General features: G+C 43.0%; 1 protein-coding gene across 1 annotated transcript; it reads left to right on the forward strand.

Moving 5' to 3' along the window:
* The first annotated feature begins 979 nt into the window (after positions 1–979).
* On the forward strand, positions 980–8,229 carry LOC139415288 (syntaxin-binding protein 6-like). Its single transcript, XM_071163308.1, has 7 exons — positions 980–1,113; positions 1,678–1,865; positions 3,110–3,240; positions 3,347–3,740; positions 4,063–4,161; positions 4,854–5,026; positions 5,374–8,229. The coding sequence occupies exons 2-7, from the start codon at positions 1,712–1,714 to the stop codon at positions 5,395–5,397; spliced, it is 975 nt and encodes a 324-aa protein (XP_071019409.1). The 5' UTR covers positions 980–1,113; positions 1,678–1,711; the 3' UTR covers positions 5,398–8,229.
* Positions 8,230–14,833: the final 6,604 nt, after the last annotated feature.

The raw sequence follows: 14,833 nt of genomic DNA on the forward strand, positions 1-14,833 counted from the left end.
TTAAATTAAAAAAATACTCCAGTAAGTGCCAAATAAAGTAACAAGGTTGACCGTAACAGTGTTGACGACTTCATCTTAAATCCGCCATAAATCTCCTGTGACGGGGAATGGAAGCTTGTTGTGTGCAACAGGGAGGGGCAATCGAATGCAAGCTTGACAATTTTTATATTTATTGTGAAAACGTTTCTAGCTTGTCTATGGGTAACAGGGTTGACGTGTTATGCTCGCCCCTTTTAAGTTTTCAACCACAAAACACCAGAAAATGGGAAAAAAGAATAGAACCAGCTCACGATGATTTGACTATTAGATGTTCAATGTGTCTTCAGATCTTTTTTTTTAAGGAGTAGTTTCACCATGTTAAAACGAGAGTTCAGGTCACATGACAGGGTTGTCCTTAAAATGAGGGACAGTTGATTTTTAATTTTATTTTTACCTTAAAATTCATCACTAATCACATGAAATACATAATGATCTTCAGAAATTACTTTGTCAAAACAACAAAATAACTAGAGCTTTGTAATGATGCTGAAAACTTCAGAGACATTTTGGAGGAATCACAGAGGGACATTTTGTCACGTTAGTCTTTATTCATATAAAAATAATCGGATTTATTGAATTTTCCATGTGGTCACTCAATGTAATATAACAGGCTTTTAAAATCAAATATTTGTGCACAATTTCTACTTAAAATATTAAAGGGATGCAAAAGGCTCTCATTTCGTGGATCAATCCCAATATCTACGCTTTTTAAAGTAGTTTCATGTCCAAGGAAGTTTTTACAGTACTGAAAGAGTACAATTTTTTTTGAATCAATATGTTCCAGATATTTGCAACCTGCAAATAATAAAGATAATTATGTTAAACCAAGATTAATATTTATATTTATTAAAATGTATTGTAATGAGATTCAACTCAACAGTACAATTTCCCACGTGACTTCTAACTTGCTCAAATGGGATGGCGTCCCAGACAGATTCGCCTTCTCCGCAAGGCTTGCTGTTGTTGTGTGACAAAACAACACCGCTATAAGGCGTTGGAATAGTTTGGGTGAGCATTACTGCAGCTTCCCTGTTTCTGCGTCTCGAAGGAGTGAGGGGTAAAACAACAAAACAGGTATCGTAAACGATTATTTCTGCTCTCTTGCAAATTGTTCTGAAGGCCACCATGGAGAATTTTTATTGCAAATCATTTTGCGACGATTCATTTAATTCACTCCGGTCAAGTAAAATAGATCCACAACTGATTTAAATGATCTGCCACTTTTAGAGGTGTAACGTTCACCACTTTACTAGTTAGAAATAACCCTCTAAGGGTCCTTGATGATTAATGATGGTCCATATATGGCACACAGGAAATCAAGATTACGTTAATGAATATGTATATATCAATGTTTCATTCACTTCTCACTTACTCCCCCGCTACTCTCTCCCTATGGACACCCCCCCCCCCAACGGATACTTACCCTGCCCCCACCCACTAATGGCCTTTTATCATTGCTACACTTGTAAATGTGTAATATATATTTTAATTATTGTCTCGTTCACTTCTCTTTGACCTGCACTGTTGGAGCTCAGGGACATAAGAATTTCACTGTACACTGCAATTACATCTGTGACTCTGTGCATGTGACTACTAAACTAATCTAATCATCAGTCTCACTGTCTACTATCTTCATAGATCACTCATCCAATATCCTCCACCCAGTCCCACCATGAATATCCAGTCAGCTATCAACAGGGCGGTGTTTGCTCCCCGGGATGAGAGGATGCTAGTGGCTGTGGAGGTGAAGAGGAGAAAAAGGAAAAGGGTCCCCTTTCTACCCACTGGAGGCAAGGGAGAATACATGACATACATCTGTTTGTCAGGTAACACCTGGTTTTTTTAATGCATACAACAACATGACTACATCTGCATTCAGCGTTTGTTTTGTTGGATTTTTTTTTGATGTCTCAGTGTAGGTGGTGATCTAAGATGAGTTTTGCCTTTTAAGGATGCACTATGCAGAAATTGTCATAAATAAGTGTATTTGACAACAAGCAAGTGTAGAGAATCACTACCAGTTAAACTGCTGTGTAATATATTTTCCATTGCCAAAAATATAGTATTTTCTGCTGTTTTGAAACTGGTGTACAAAACTGAAAGTAAAAGCCTCTCAAACTAAACTTAAGAACATGAAGCATAGCAATGACGCACATAGAACAGATCTACAGCTTTTTAGACTGGCTTTCAATATGAATGACAGATCTATAACTCACCTTTCTATGTGCATTTGGTCAGGTAAGCCCAAAAAGTTACATATTGCAGCTTTAAATCATAATGAATAAGAGGGGAGAGACCTGATCCAGACGAGCAGTCCTACATTGAGACTCAACGTGAATACGGGCCCGGGTATATTGAGATGACAGGTTGATAGATCAGTGTGACTTTTACAGTTCACTGTCCTGTTGCTACTCTGTAGTCCTGTTATGTACAACTCGCTTGTTCAGTAGGTTATTGAAAATAAAAGTCTCATAGTGGCATTGTCTAAACAGAAGGATGCAGAGTTATTCATTGTGTTGCAAGAACGACATTGTGCTGCTGGTAATCTAAGATCTTTGCATCTGACACTGTCAGAGGACATGGATCCTAGAATTGAGCAGGAGGGGTCATTCACATATATTTAGCTGTGTTCAGTGTCACCCGTCGCTATTGTTACTGTGATGAAGTCACCCAGAGCCATGGTCATTCACTGGCCCTACCCAAACACCACTGATGGGTGGGTGATGGCTGGCTGGGTGTCCTCAGCTGGCACTGCCATTCCCCCCCCCCCCCAATTACAAAACCCTCATATCGTGTGAACAAGAGAAACCACTGAAGAAGAATAAGCATTGGTGGTCTGTTTGTTGATCTGTGATGGCGACTGATCGCTAATGCCTTCTGTGTTGGGTTAATTTGTTCACAATGAAACACATATCCATTACTGGATAGCCAGTCTTTTATCAAGTGTCTTTTAATCTTGATTCTAGTAGGGAGTACATTTACATCCTCTATTGTGGGTGTTATGAAGTGTGCTTGCTTACCTTTCAGTATTGGCATATTTGTAAACCCTTGACTCCTCTCAATTCCCCAGTGACCAATAAGAGGCCAGCTCAGCTCCTCATCACCAAAGTCAAGCAGTTTGGGGGCTCCGCCCCCTTCACCAGAAGGTCACAGTGGGCCGTGGAGCAGCTTCGCCAGGTCAACGGCATCAACCCCAACAAGGTGACCTCACCACCAGTATACATGCCTATTGGCTGGGATGTTTAGACCACTATTCCCCCTACTGTCCTGTGACCTATACTGTATCCCTCCTGTGTGTCTCCCTCAGGACTGCCCAGAGTTTGACCTGGTGTTCGACAACGCCTTTGACCAATGGGTGGCCAGCTCAGCGCCAGAGAAGTGCATCTTCATCCAGATCATGTACCACGCCTGTCAGACCTATTGGGAAGGCAAGGAGGGGGTCCCTGGTAGCCCAGCCGGGGACCAGCAGAAGGGGCAAAGAGGTCAAGGGGGCCAGGGTAGCCCAGGGGCCCAAGGGGGCCAGGGTAGCCCAGGGGCCCAAGGGGGCCAGGGTAGCCCAGGGGCCCAAGGGGGCCAGGGTAGCCCAGGGGCCCAAGTGGGCCAGATAGGAGGACCAGTGGCCCAGGCTAGACGGAAGAGCACCGTGGGTCCCAGGCCCCATCATACTGAGTTTGTCAACTGTCAGTCCAAACTCACAGGAGGTAAGGGAGTGTTGAAGGATAAGCCCAGTCTATCAACAGTCGGTCCCAATTCACTTCCTTCTCCTTGGTCCTAACCCTTCCATGTTTTCAAATCGAAGTGCTAGTGGAAGGGTTAGGGAGTGAATTTGAGTCATATGTGAGTGTGAATTGTTCTGGGACCACTGGGTCAACCCTAGGAGTGGCTTGTCTTATCATCTCATATAATATGGCAGGGACTCCCAATATCATGTTTGATTCTGTAGTTTCTATTTGCCTGTTTTGATCATGGTTATAATACAGCTATTATCAGATTCCACTATTTGTGTCATTGTCATTCTAACAGATGCCTGCAAAATGAATCTGGTCCTGTACCGTTGCAAGGTCTTTTTCAATCGCATGAAGAAGGTGATGGTTTCAAACCAAAGCCGTTCTCAGGCTGGAGGTAAGTGAGTCAAAAAAAGCCCAAATAACCCCTAATACTCACTGAGTAGCAACACAATCTTTGCAGAGATGACAAAAGGTGTGTGGTGATGACCTTAGTAGGCCTGTGGCTGTCTGTGTCTGTTCTATTCTCATGGATTCCTAATCCTCTCTCAGGAGATGGATGGGTTTGGTCTATTGTCTTCTGTTACACCTCTCCACTGCAGTAGAGAATGGCTCTTCTATGAGGTTGTGCCTAGATGAGTGGTGACTTTGTGTCCAAACCTCCTGCTAAAAAACAAAGGCTGGCCTTGAGTCTCCGGGGCAGGGAGACTGAGAAGGAACGCGGCTCCCCATTGAACCCACTGACAGGGGGGGTTGTCATGTGTAGCACTGGGAGAGGTGCCAGGCGGTAGCAGGGCCTAGAGACACAGAGCGACAGCAAATGTTGCTGTCTTTGTCCTAAGCTGACCAGTCCAGGGCTTGTATCCACAAAGCGTCTCAGTGTAGGAGTGCCTTTTGGATCATAATGAATATTATTATATGAACAGATCCTAGATCAGCACTCCTTCTCTGACACTTTCACCCATGAATATACTGAACTCATGCCTAGGCTGTTTTAAAATGGTTAATTATCACTGAACAGGATTTGTTTGCAGTCTTCTGAGTATCCTATCTCTGATGCACTATTCTCTGTCCCTGTGTGTTGTGCAGCAGGTCCTAGAGCAGGACCGAGTGGGCAGCGCCCTCCAGGGGGCAGTATGGGTAGTGTAGTCCAGAGGGCCAGCCAGGCCCTGCAGGAGCGTGGGGAGAGACTGGGCCGGGCTGAGGACAAGACGGTAGACCTAATGCACAAAGCCCAGCAGTTTGCAGACACTGCTCACAAGGTGTGACATTGTTGAATGTAAATAGTATAGACACACACGCTAACACACACAAATTCAGCATGTGGGTAAAAGTTTGACTTCACCCCCTGAGTTTGGTCCACTTTGGTCCCACTTTTATTATGAAGTGTGCATCTTTCCACACTATGGCTATCCTGCTGTGTACGTTGACTTTGTTCAGAACGTTTACCCACTGAGAAAGCCAGCAGAGCTACAGGTCAACCTCATCAACAAACAAAAGAATCAGGCCCTAGAATGCCCTCCCAAGTGGCCCATCGAAAGTGAATCATTTTTTTATTTAATAGGAAATGATCTAGAATGTGTAAATTATGATTTTCTTTCTCCTCTAGCTGGCTCTGAAGTATTCAAACTAGAGGCATATCTTCCCGTGGAACCGCTCCTGGAGTCTTTGGCCTGAATTGACTTGTTAATTCTATGTAATAACATTTTTACTCATCTTTGACTGAGTTGAAACTAATGGACTAATGTTGGACTGGGTTGAAACTAAGTGGTCACACTGCAATTCCTCTGTGAAGAGTCCTGTCTAGTACTGGGTTATTGCGCTTGCTAATAGGACTTAGACTGTGGACAAGCAACTGTCACTTGTGTCAGAAGGACTTTAAAATGTTTACAGGTGGGGAGGACGGCCCAGTTATGGACCCCCCCCCCGGATTAAAGAATGACCTTTCACCTCTATAACAGGACCTGTGGATTACATGATGGTGTCCTTTCATGGGATAGATAGTTTGTATACTGGATGGCAATGTAGTGTCACAATGCTCCCACTGTTTGAGTGTACATGTCTTCCCTGCTTCAGTAGCCTCTTCTCTGATAACAAGGATTTTAGATTGTATTGATGAACGTTTGTGTTGTGCGGTTTTAGATATCTTAATATAGATTCATGAATTCACACAGTGAACAGCTGACAAGTGAAGTTGAGAACCTACGTGTCTCCACAATGAATGTATTTCCTTTTTTTCTTTTTTTTTGTTGCTCATTGCATAAATGATTGATCATTTATGACTGAATAGGCACACACAAAGAGCAGCTTGTGAATATTGGCACGAACCGATGCAACTCGGATTGCAAATTAATTCCTGGTGTTATTATATTATTTTTTTATTATTTTTTATCTCTGCGTTGTTGGGAAGGGCCTGTAAGGAAGCATTTCACTGTTAGTCTACACCTGTATACGAAGTATGTGACGCAACCATTTTGTTGATTTATTTTTTACAAATTGCACTTTCATTGAATGTTTGAATGGCATTGAATGCATAAGTGTGGCTCTTAAGGTTATTGCCTTCATGGTTGTCAGAGCAGGTGCAGGGGAACAAGGAACACCTGGTGAAATCTTTTTTTTTTTCTTTGCATGATTTTGTAATGGTCTTGATTTCTTTGCTCTTTCTAAAGTGGAATATGCACACATTTGCTTTCAGTTTTTTTCCATGCTCAATTCCTCCAGTGCCCTTTCCCTGCTTGTATCAAAACCATTGATTAGTCACCAATCACTGTTCCAAATTCTAGTTAATGTTCCTATTTGATCCTTGCTCTTGTCTTTGTCTAATCGTGTTTGATTAATTGATCCCCTGAATTGTCACTGTCTTGTCACGTATGTCATCTGTTTTTGTCTCTTGTGCCATATCTACATGTATGCTGGTTCCATGTGAAAAGATTTGAGTGTAGCAGTTGGAATGGTGGGTTCTTGTATGTAGACCAGGTCTCTTCTCGGTGAGGTCATAGGGAAGGTATTTAGTGTTGACGTGTGATGGTAATCACGTCCACTCAGCCGGCTCAATGTGGTAGCAAATTGATCCCGGGGACGACGTTGGTGTGATGAAGTTTCTGATTAACACTGTATAGATACCGTGGAGTTGGCTAGTGATGAGGAGACTGGTAGAGATGAGGTGATGAGGGTTCGTTAGGATGAAGGTGTAGTTTTGATGCCCAGTGATGATGTTTTTATTCTACACACTACAGACAGTTTTGGGATGGAGTTTTCCTTTACTCTTATCTTTTGGTATTTTTTTTCATTAGTCCATTGACATAGTTTCAATGTTTTTGCTTGTCAGCAATCAAGTTTTCTAGATATCGAACTTTCAAAACACAGAAATCATCCCTGAATGAGGCTTTTTGTGTCATATGATGCAGCAACAGGATGACGAAATCATCCCCGTATGATGTGTTTTGAAAATGGCATATGTTGAACTTGATTGCTGACAAGCAAAACATTTTGAGACCGTTAACAATGGACCAATGAAACAAAGACCGTTTTTGGGGTGGAGTTTTCTTTAAATTGATATGCTTTAGCAGCTGGGGCAGTATGACCCTCCTTTATACTAAACGTCTCCCAGAAAGTGAGAGGGTCGTCTTACCTCTGTCTTCAGAGTACTCCTATTAGAATGACGCTTATACTGTCAGGAGTGGAATCTAAAGAGGCTGCTTGTCGTAACTGCAGGTTTTCTGTTGCTATGTTACTGCTGTGGCAAAATATGGGTTAGAATCTAAATGAATTGTCCAAGAAGAGTGCCTTACTACCTTTTTTCTGTATAGCCTGATCGTGGAGTTAAACCCTGTACTGACGTCTGTTTTATTGTTCCTAGCAATGCAGAGAATTTAACATTGCCTTACACTACAGAGCTTCAAGTACTGTTTTACGTGTAAATGAGATTTCTTGTACTGTCTTTAATGAGAAGAAGAGCAATGACCTTAACACTCCTTTTTGAGCTAATAAATGAAATGGGACCCATCTGATGTTCTCTGTTTTCATTGTGATAGTGTCTCGTGTGTCCCTGGACAGGGGTACAGGGCGTTACTTTTGTTTGCCCTATTTCCCAACAGTAGAGGGTGCTCAAACAGCAGTCAAATCCGATCCACCGCCCATCACAAATGATGTCGTTACTTAAGGCTATTCTTTGAACGTGTCATTATTTTTGCGTAGACAATGCAACACATTTGAATGTTCATACTGATAATGTAGGTGATAACCTATGGTCAGGCTTGTTTGTTAGGAATATTTTAGATCTGTCAAATTTCTCAGTCACCAGTGATTGTTCAGTAGAAGGAAATTAAGCTTAAAAGAACTGGAATCATTGTTTTGGGATCATAAGCTTTACTGCCCACGTGTTCAATCCAGTCATAACTCTGTCAAACCACTCTCCAAACCAATAAACCATTCTCCAAAAATTTGGAAAATGTAGTTTATGCAACATCTGTCTGTATTTTCACATTGCATATCCAGGTGGCTTGGTGTGCATCTATGGATCTGAGGAAAAGCATTTCTGTTATTTCTGGAGAATACAGTACTTAACGTTGATGCAACTGTTATGATGCAACTAAAATGTAATGCATGAGGGATTTTTTTTTTTTTTTAAAGTGCTTTTATAAATGCCAACATTGCTTTTGAGTCACCTACGCTCATGCAGGGCAAAACAGACACTGAGATGACTGGGATATACAATGAATGAAATCATTTTCAATTTATGTGGTGTGATACTGAATTTACAACATTTTAAATGAACTACTTCGCTCCCGTTTTTGTACCATAGATGTATTTTACGATTTACTCATTTAGTACCATTACCATAGTTGCAATTTGGTACCATATACTGTATTTAATCTACGATTCAGTTCTTATGTACCAGAGATGTCATTTAGAATTGACTCATTTAGTACCATTAGGTATATTCTGATATTCACATCAGTATTACATAGTAGGCACAATGTTTAACATCCATGGTCAACAGGAATTGTCAAGTGTGTCGTATCGACAAAATATATATTTCCTGATGCCTAAAGTAGATGTATCAGCAAGAAGGGCCGGCCGTGACTTTGTGGCCTTGGAGCCGCAGTGACGTTGCATCAATCCCATATTGATCCTACTTGTCTTTTCCTCCTTGGATGTTAACATGGCACTGACCCTCAGTTTAAGTGTGGCTTAACTCTGACTCCGACCGCTGTGTCAGTGTCATGAGTCATGACTATTGGCCAGGCACACAGGGGTTGTGTACATTTGGGTAAGCTGTGGCAAAAATGTTTTTCAATGGAAAACCATAAGCAGCTCTAATTGAATACGCTTTGGTAGTCCCTCCCTGTTTCAGTCCGTTTTCTTCTGTTTGATGCTTAATTAAGCTGACCTGGGAGAGCATTTACGTTTTGAATAGCTTTTGGGGATATTGTCATCACTATTTAACTGCTACAGTAATTCATGTATTATTATTTTAATAATAATTTATTGTTAGTCAGAACCGGATGTCCTTATCCAGTGTACCACAGGGGGGCACTACTGTGCAAATTCTAATTGTATTGGTCGCATACACATGTATAGCAGATGTTATTGCGGGTATAGTGAAATGCTTGTGTTCCTAACTCCAACAGTGCAGTAATATCTAACAATACACAATAGACAAATCTAAAAGTAAATGGAATTAATAAATATATAAATATTAGAATGAGCAGAGTCCGGATTTTGTATATGTATATAATGTCAGACATTATGGACAGCATGTGGATAGAATATATAGTCAAGTGTATTCAGACCCTTTGACGTTTTCCACATTTTGTTACGTTACGTTACGCCTTATTCTAAAATTGATTAAATAAAAACCTGGAATCTATGACAAATGCATAAAAATGTTTTTAGAAATGTTTGCAAATGTATAAAAATGTAAAAACAGAAATACCTTATTTACATAAGTAGTCAGACCCTTAGCTATGAGACTTGAAATTGAGCTCAAGTGCATCCTGTTTCCATTGATCACCCTTGAGGTGTTTCTACAACTTGAAAGGCACACACCTGTCTATATATGGTCCCATAGTTGGCAGTGCGTGGCAGAGCAAAAACCAAGCCATAAGGTCAAAGGAATTGTCCATAGAGCTCAGAGAGAGAGGATTGTGTCGAGGCAAAGATTTGGAGAAGAGTACCAAATCATTTCTGCAGCAGTGAAGGTCACCAAGAACACAGTGCCCTCCATCATTCTTAAATGGAAGAATTGTTGAACCACCAAGACTCAGCCAAACTGAGGAATCGAGGGAGAAGGGCCTTGGTCAGGGATGTAACCAAGAACCCGATGGTTCCTCTGTGGAGCAGGGTGAACCTTCCAGAAGGTCAACCATCTCTGCAGGATTCCACCAATCAGGCCTTTATGGTAGAGTGACCAGACGGAAGCCACTCCTCAGTAAAAGGCACATGACAGCCAAGCGTCACGTCTGGAGGAAACCTGACACTATCCCTACAAGAAGCATGGTGGTGGCAGCATCATGCTGTGGGGATGTTTTTCAGCGCCAGGGACCTGGAGGCTAGTCAAGATCTAGGGAAAGATGAACGGAGCAAAGTACAGAGAGATCCTTGATGAAAACCTGCTCCGGAGCACTCAGGACCTCAGACGGGGGCGACGGTTCACCTTCCAACAGGACAATGACCCTAAGCACATAGCCAAGACAACACAGGTGTGGCTTTGGGACAAGTCTCTGAATATCATTGAGTGGCCCAGCCTGAGCCTGGACTTGAACCCTATCAAGCATCTCTGGAGAGATCTGGAAATTGCTCTGCAGCGACGCTCCCCATCCAGCTTGAGAGGATCTGCAGAGAAGAATGTGAGAAACTCCCCAAATACTGGTGTGCCAAGCTTGTAGCATCATACCCAAGAAGATTTGAGGCTGTAATCGCTGCCAAAGGTGCTTCAACAAAGTACTGAGTGAAGGGTCTGTATACATTATGTAAATGGGATATTTCATTTTATTTTTATTTTTATACATTTGCAAAAACTTCCCAAAACTGTTTTTGCTTTGTCATTATAGGGTATTGTGTGTAGATTGATGAGGAAGATAAAACAATCTAATCCATTTTAGAATAAGGCTGTAACGTATCAAAATGTGGAAAAGTTAAGGGCTCTGAATACTTTCCGAATGCATTGTATATCTGAAGAATACATGGAAAGAATAGGATATGTACAGCAATAGTTGAATTGGATGGCCTTGGCTATAATACAGTATATACATATGAAGTGGGTAAAATAATATGTAATCATTATTAAAGTGACCAATGCTCCATGAATATGTACTTAGGGCAGAAGCTGCTACAGTGCAGGGATGAGTAACCGGCTAGTGACAGTGACTAAGCTCAGCGCAGCATTCTGGGTGGAGGCCGGCTAGCGATGGCTACTTAACAGTCTGATGGCCTTGAGATAAAAGCTGTTTTTCACTCTCTCGGTCCCAACTTTGATGCACCTGTACTGACCTCGCCTTCTGGATGATAGTGGGGTGAACAGGCCGTGGCTCGGGTGGCTGAGGTCCTTGATGATCTTCTTGGCCTTCCTGTGACACCGGGTGCTGTAGATGTCCTGAAGGGCAGGCAGTGTGCTCCCGGTGATGCGTTGGGCTGACCGCACTAACCCCTTGCGGACGGTGCAGTTGCCATGGTGCAGTGGTGAAGGTGTAGTCGAGAGATGTTTTAACTGTGTTTACACTACGAAACGTTCAAAGACAAATGAAATGAAACACCCTCAGTTCCACATATTACTGTAGTGTAAAGCCACACATTTGTCACATCTCCTACACCACCTCCGTAGGTAGTTTGCGAAACTCGCCCTGGACTTGTCCCTTCCGAGCAGAAGAACGTCAACTCAATTGTCTCCTGAAGCCAAATATTCCTACAGTAATAATCTTAATAGCAGAGCATTTTCCTTACTGGAGACTTAATCCCAGCACCAGAGAATTGAAGTTCAAGCCTTATAATCTCTTTTTGGCTGAGATGGTCCATCCACCTGCTTTCTATGAAGGCCGTCTGGCTAGACAACATTTGAAGAAGTCACTCTCTCTGTGTTGGTTGAAATAGGTAATCAACTCTTAATCTCTCACATACATCAATGCCCTCAATCCGATTTTGGGCTCCACGCATTTTTTGATTTCCAATGATGCCATGGTTTACAGGTTTAAATCTGTAGACAAAATGCTGTGTAGATAATCTCTGCGTCACGAAATCCAATAGTTTAACAGTTAGACTTTTCTCAGATTTACTGCAAAGATTTCTGATGTTATCCTTTGTGACATTAAAGCAGAAAAACTTAACCTAGAAAGTGAGATTAGAGGAGGTGGGGGCAGTGGGGATCCAATTTGTTGTGAAGAGAACACAAGTCCAGGGTCTTGTCCTAGGGGCACTGTCGTCTGGGGACGGGATTATGGACAGCTGCTGGGCCACACACACAGGGAGCACACAGCAAAGTGGGACAGGTGTGTGTGTGTGTGCGTGTAGCTGTGTGTTTATCCATCTGTGTCTGTCGTTCCTCACAACTGACTATATGCACCGTCATGTAACATCCCAAACAAGGTCCTCTGTGGCTCAGGTCCAGGGCATGATGCTTGCAATGCCAGGTTAGTGGGTTTGATTCTTGGGACCGGATCACCCGCCTGCAAAATATATGCACGCATGACTGTAAATTGCTTTGGATAAAAGCGTCTGCTAAATGGCATGTGTTATTGCTATAAATATCATGTCGTGCCTCATCAAATGTATGATTACCTAAACAGCCTTTTTGACATGGACATGGTTACGCTGAGGACACAGGTGATATAGCTGACGACATGGAGGGGTCATGCCCGTGTTAGGGATTAGCAGGTTGTTGATAAGTCTTGATGAAACAGGTGACCCGTCCTCTGAAGGTTTACCTTGTCTGACAATCATAGGATTGGTGGGAAAGGGGTTTGATTGGTACTGACAATTGTTGTTACAGAATTGTCCTTGGAAGCACATTTATTTCAAACTGTTGAGAATTAACAAGGGCTGTCCTCGAACTACAATTCTGAGATTCAAATCAGATTTGTCGTTTAAAAACCATTCTGTATGTGAAAACAAAGAAGCTAAGTAGCCAGGATTGCTTGAATCTATCCATTAGAACACATTACTGTACACATTGTGCCTGTGATCATCACATTGATCACACCATGAGGTAATGAATGGGGTGACATCTCCCAATACCGTCACAGAGGACGCGTAGTGGGTCATACAGACTACAGTAAGCTAAAAACCATACGGTTGGTCCACCTCCTGTAATGGATATGTGACTTTAAGAGAATGCGGCGGTGCTGTGCTGCGGTAGTGTGGGTGTGTTTTATCCTGCAGCCCTGGCTGCTACAGGCCTCTCACAGTGGGGCCATATGGCCTTCTCCATTTCCCATCCAGCCAGGCAACCGCACCTCTGGTCACCTTCAGCCTCCTCCCCCGGCCCTCCCTCTGAGCCCTGGCAGCCTGCACTCCCAGAGAGGTCACTGTCTGGGTTACTCATCTCTCCTGTTCTCCTTTTTACACCTGCTCTCTATCCTTTACTCCCAACCTTTCTCTCTCCGTCTTTCTCAATATTTCTCTCTCCATCTCGCGCAACCTTTCTCTATCCCCCTCTCTCTCTCTCTCTCTCCTTTTCATCTCTCGCTCTCTCTCTCCCTCTGTTTCTCTCTCCATCTTTCTTTCTTTCTTTCTCTCTCTCTCTCTCTCTCTCTCTCTCTCTCTCTCTCTCTCTCTCTCTCTCTTTCTCTCTTTCTCTGTCTTTCTCTCTCCTATTTCCATAGTTCCTTCTAGTACCTGAGCCAGTCTGTCCTTCCTCCTCTCTCTAGGTAAAAACATCCCAGCCTGTCTCCATTGTGTCCAGGTGTCAGGCACCAGGACAGCTCAGGTCAATGATATCAAGTGTTAAGCCGCTTTAAAGAGAACATCCTTAATCTACGAGCCGTGGATTTGCAAAGCAGTAGTATGTCTGTATGTATGTGTACGTGCGTGCGCGACCTTGTGTGTGCGTGCGTGCGCGTATCTGTTTGTGTTTGCATGTGTGTGTGAGAGTCATGGGCAGGACACGAGAGAGGTCCTTGAGAGAATATGGACTGCTCTAATAACTAAAAACCACCTCAAAGCCTTTCGATTGAATGAAAGTCACTCTATCTATCTACAGAGTTTTACGTGACCTCTCTGTCACCCAATGCTATAAAAAGCCACAGTCCTGGCTATGGAAGCGACTAACAGGGGATCTACAAACCAAAAACAGCTTGAATCTAGTTCCATCAACCAAGCCAGGTCGTATTCATTAGGCACCAAATGGGGATTTTTTTTTTACTGAAACAGGGCGGGACTACCTGAACTGGTCCAATAGGAAATGCTCGTTTTTGTTTTCCATTGCAAAACATTTTGCTACAATGCGCCGCAATGAACACAATCCAGCTCTCTAATTTCCCCCAACACTGAAGCTGGGCAGTCGTGGGTCAGGCTTGGCGCTCCGCTTTGAGCAGATGTTTGGTAACATCACAGAATTTAAGCTGGTGTTTTCATGATCGACTTTTCACCACTCCAACGCTGCACCAAAGAAAAACCTGAGCCACCCCACTGGCTTCAAGCAGAGGAGCATTTTTATTTCAGAGAGAGAGAGAGAGAAGGAGAGAGATGGGGGTCGAGAAAGCTTTGAAGCTGCAAGCATCAAGGCTCACCGCACACTCATTGATATGCAGCGTGTTGCATATCACACCCTGAAACGACAAATCCCTCAACACCCCTTTGCCTCATATCAAAGCCAGATGCCCATAGCTAGCTGACACATTTTTAATTGCAATTCAGTTTAAATGGAGATCCTGTGGATATGTGATCTATGTTGGCCCCTGGGGGAGTGCCAGAGAGAGTCCCGGTAGAGCTTGCCATTCCTGGGTGAGCAGGGCCCCCCCCCCACCACCACCACCACCACGCAGTGATAGGGCTAACTCCTCTGGCTGTGTCCGAATCACATGCATCGCAATGGGGCTTCATGGTCCAGTCACCATCAGTACCCACCACCAGTA

Source organism: Oncorhynchus clarkii, chromosome 8, assembly GCF_045791955.1.
Source record: "Oncorhynchus clarkii lewisi isolate Uvic-CL-2024 chromosome 8, UVic_Ocla_1.0, whole genome shotgun sequence".
Taxonomy (NCBI): domain Eukaryota; kingdom Metazoa; phylum Chordata; class Actinopteri; order Salmoniformes; family Salmonidae; genus Oncorhynchus; species Oncorhynchus clarkii.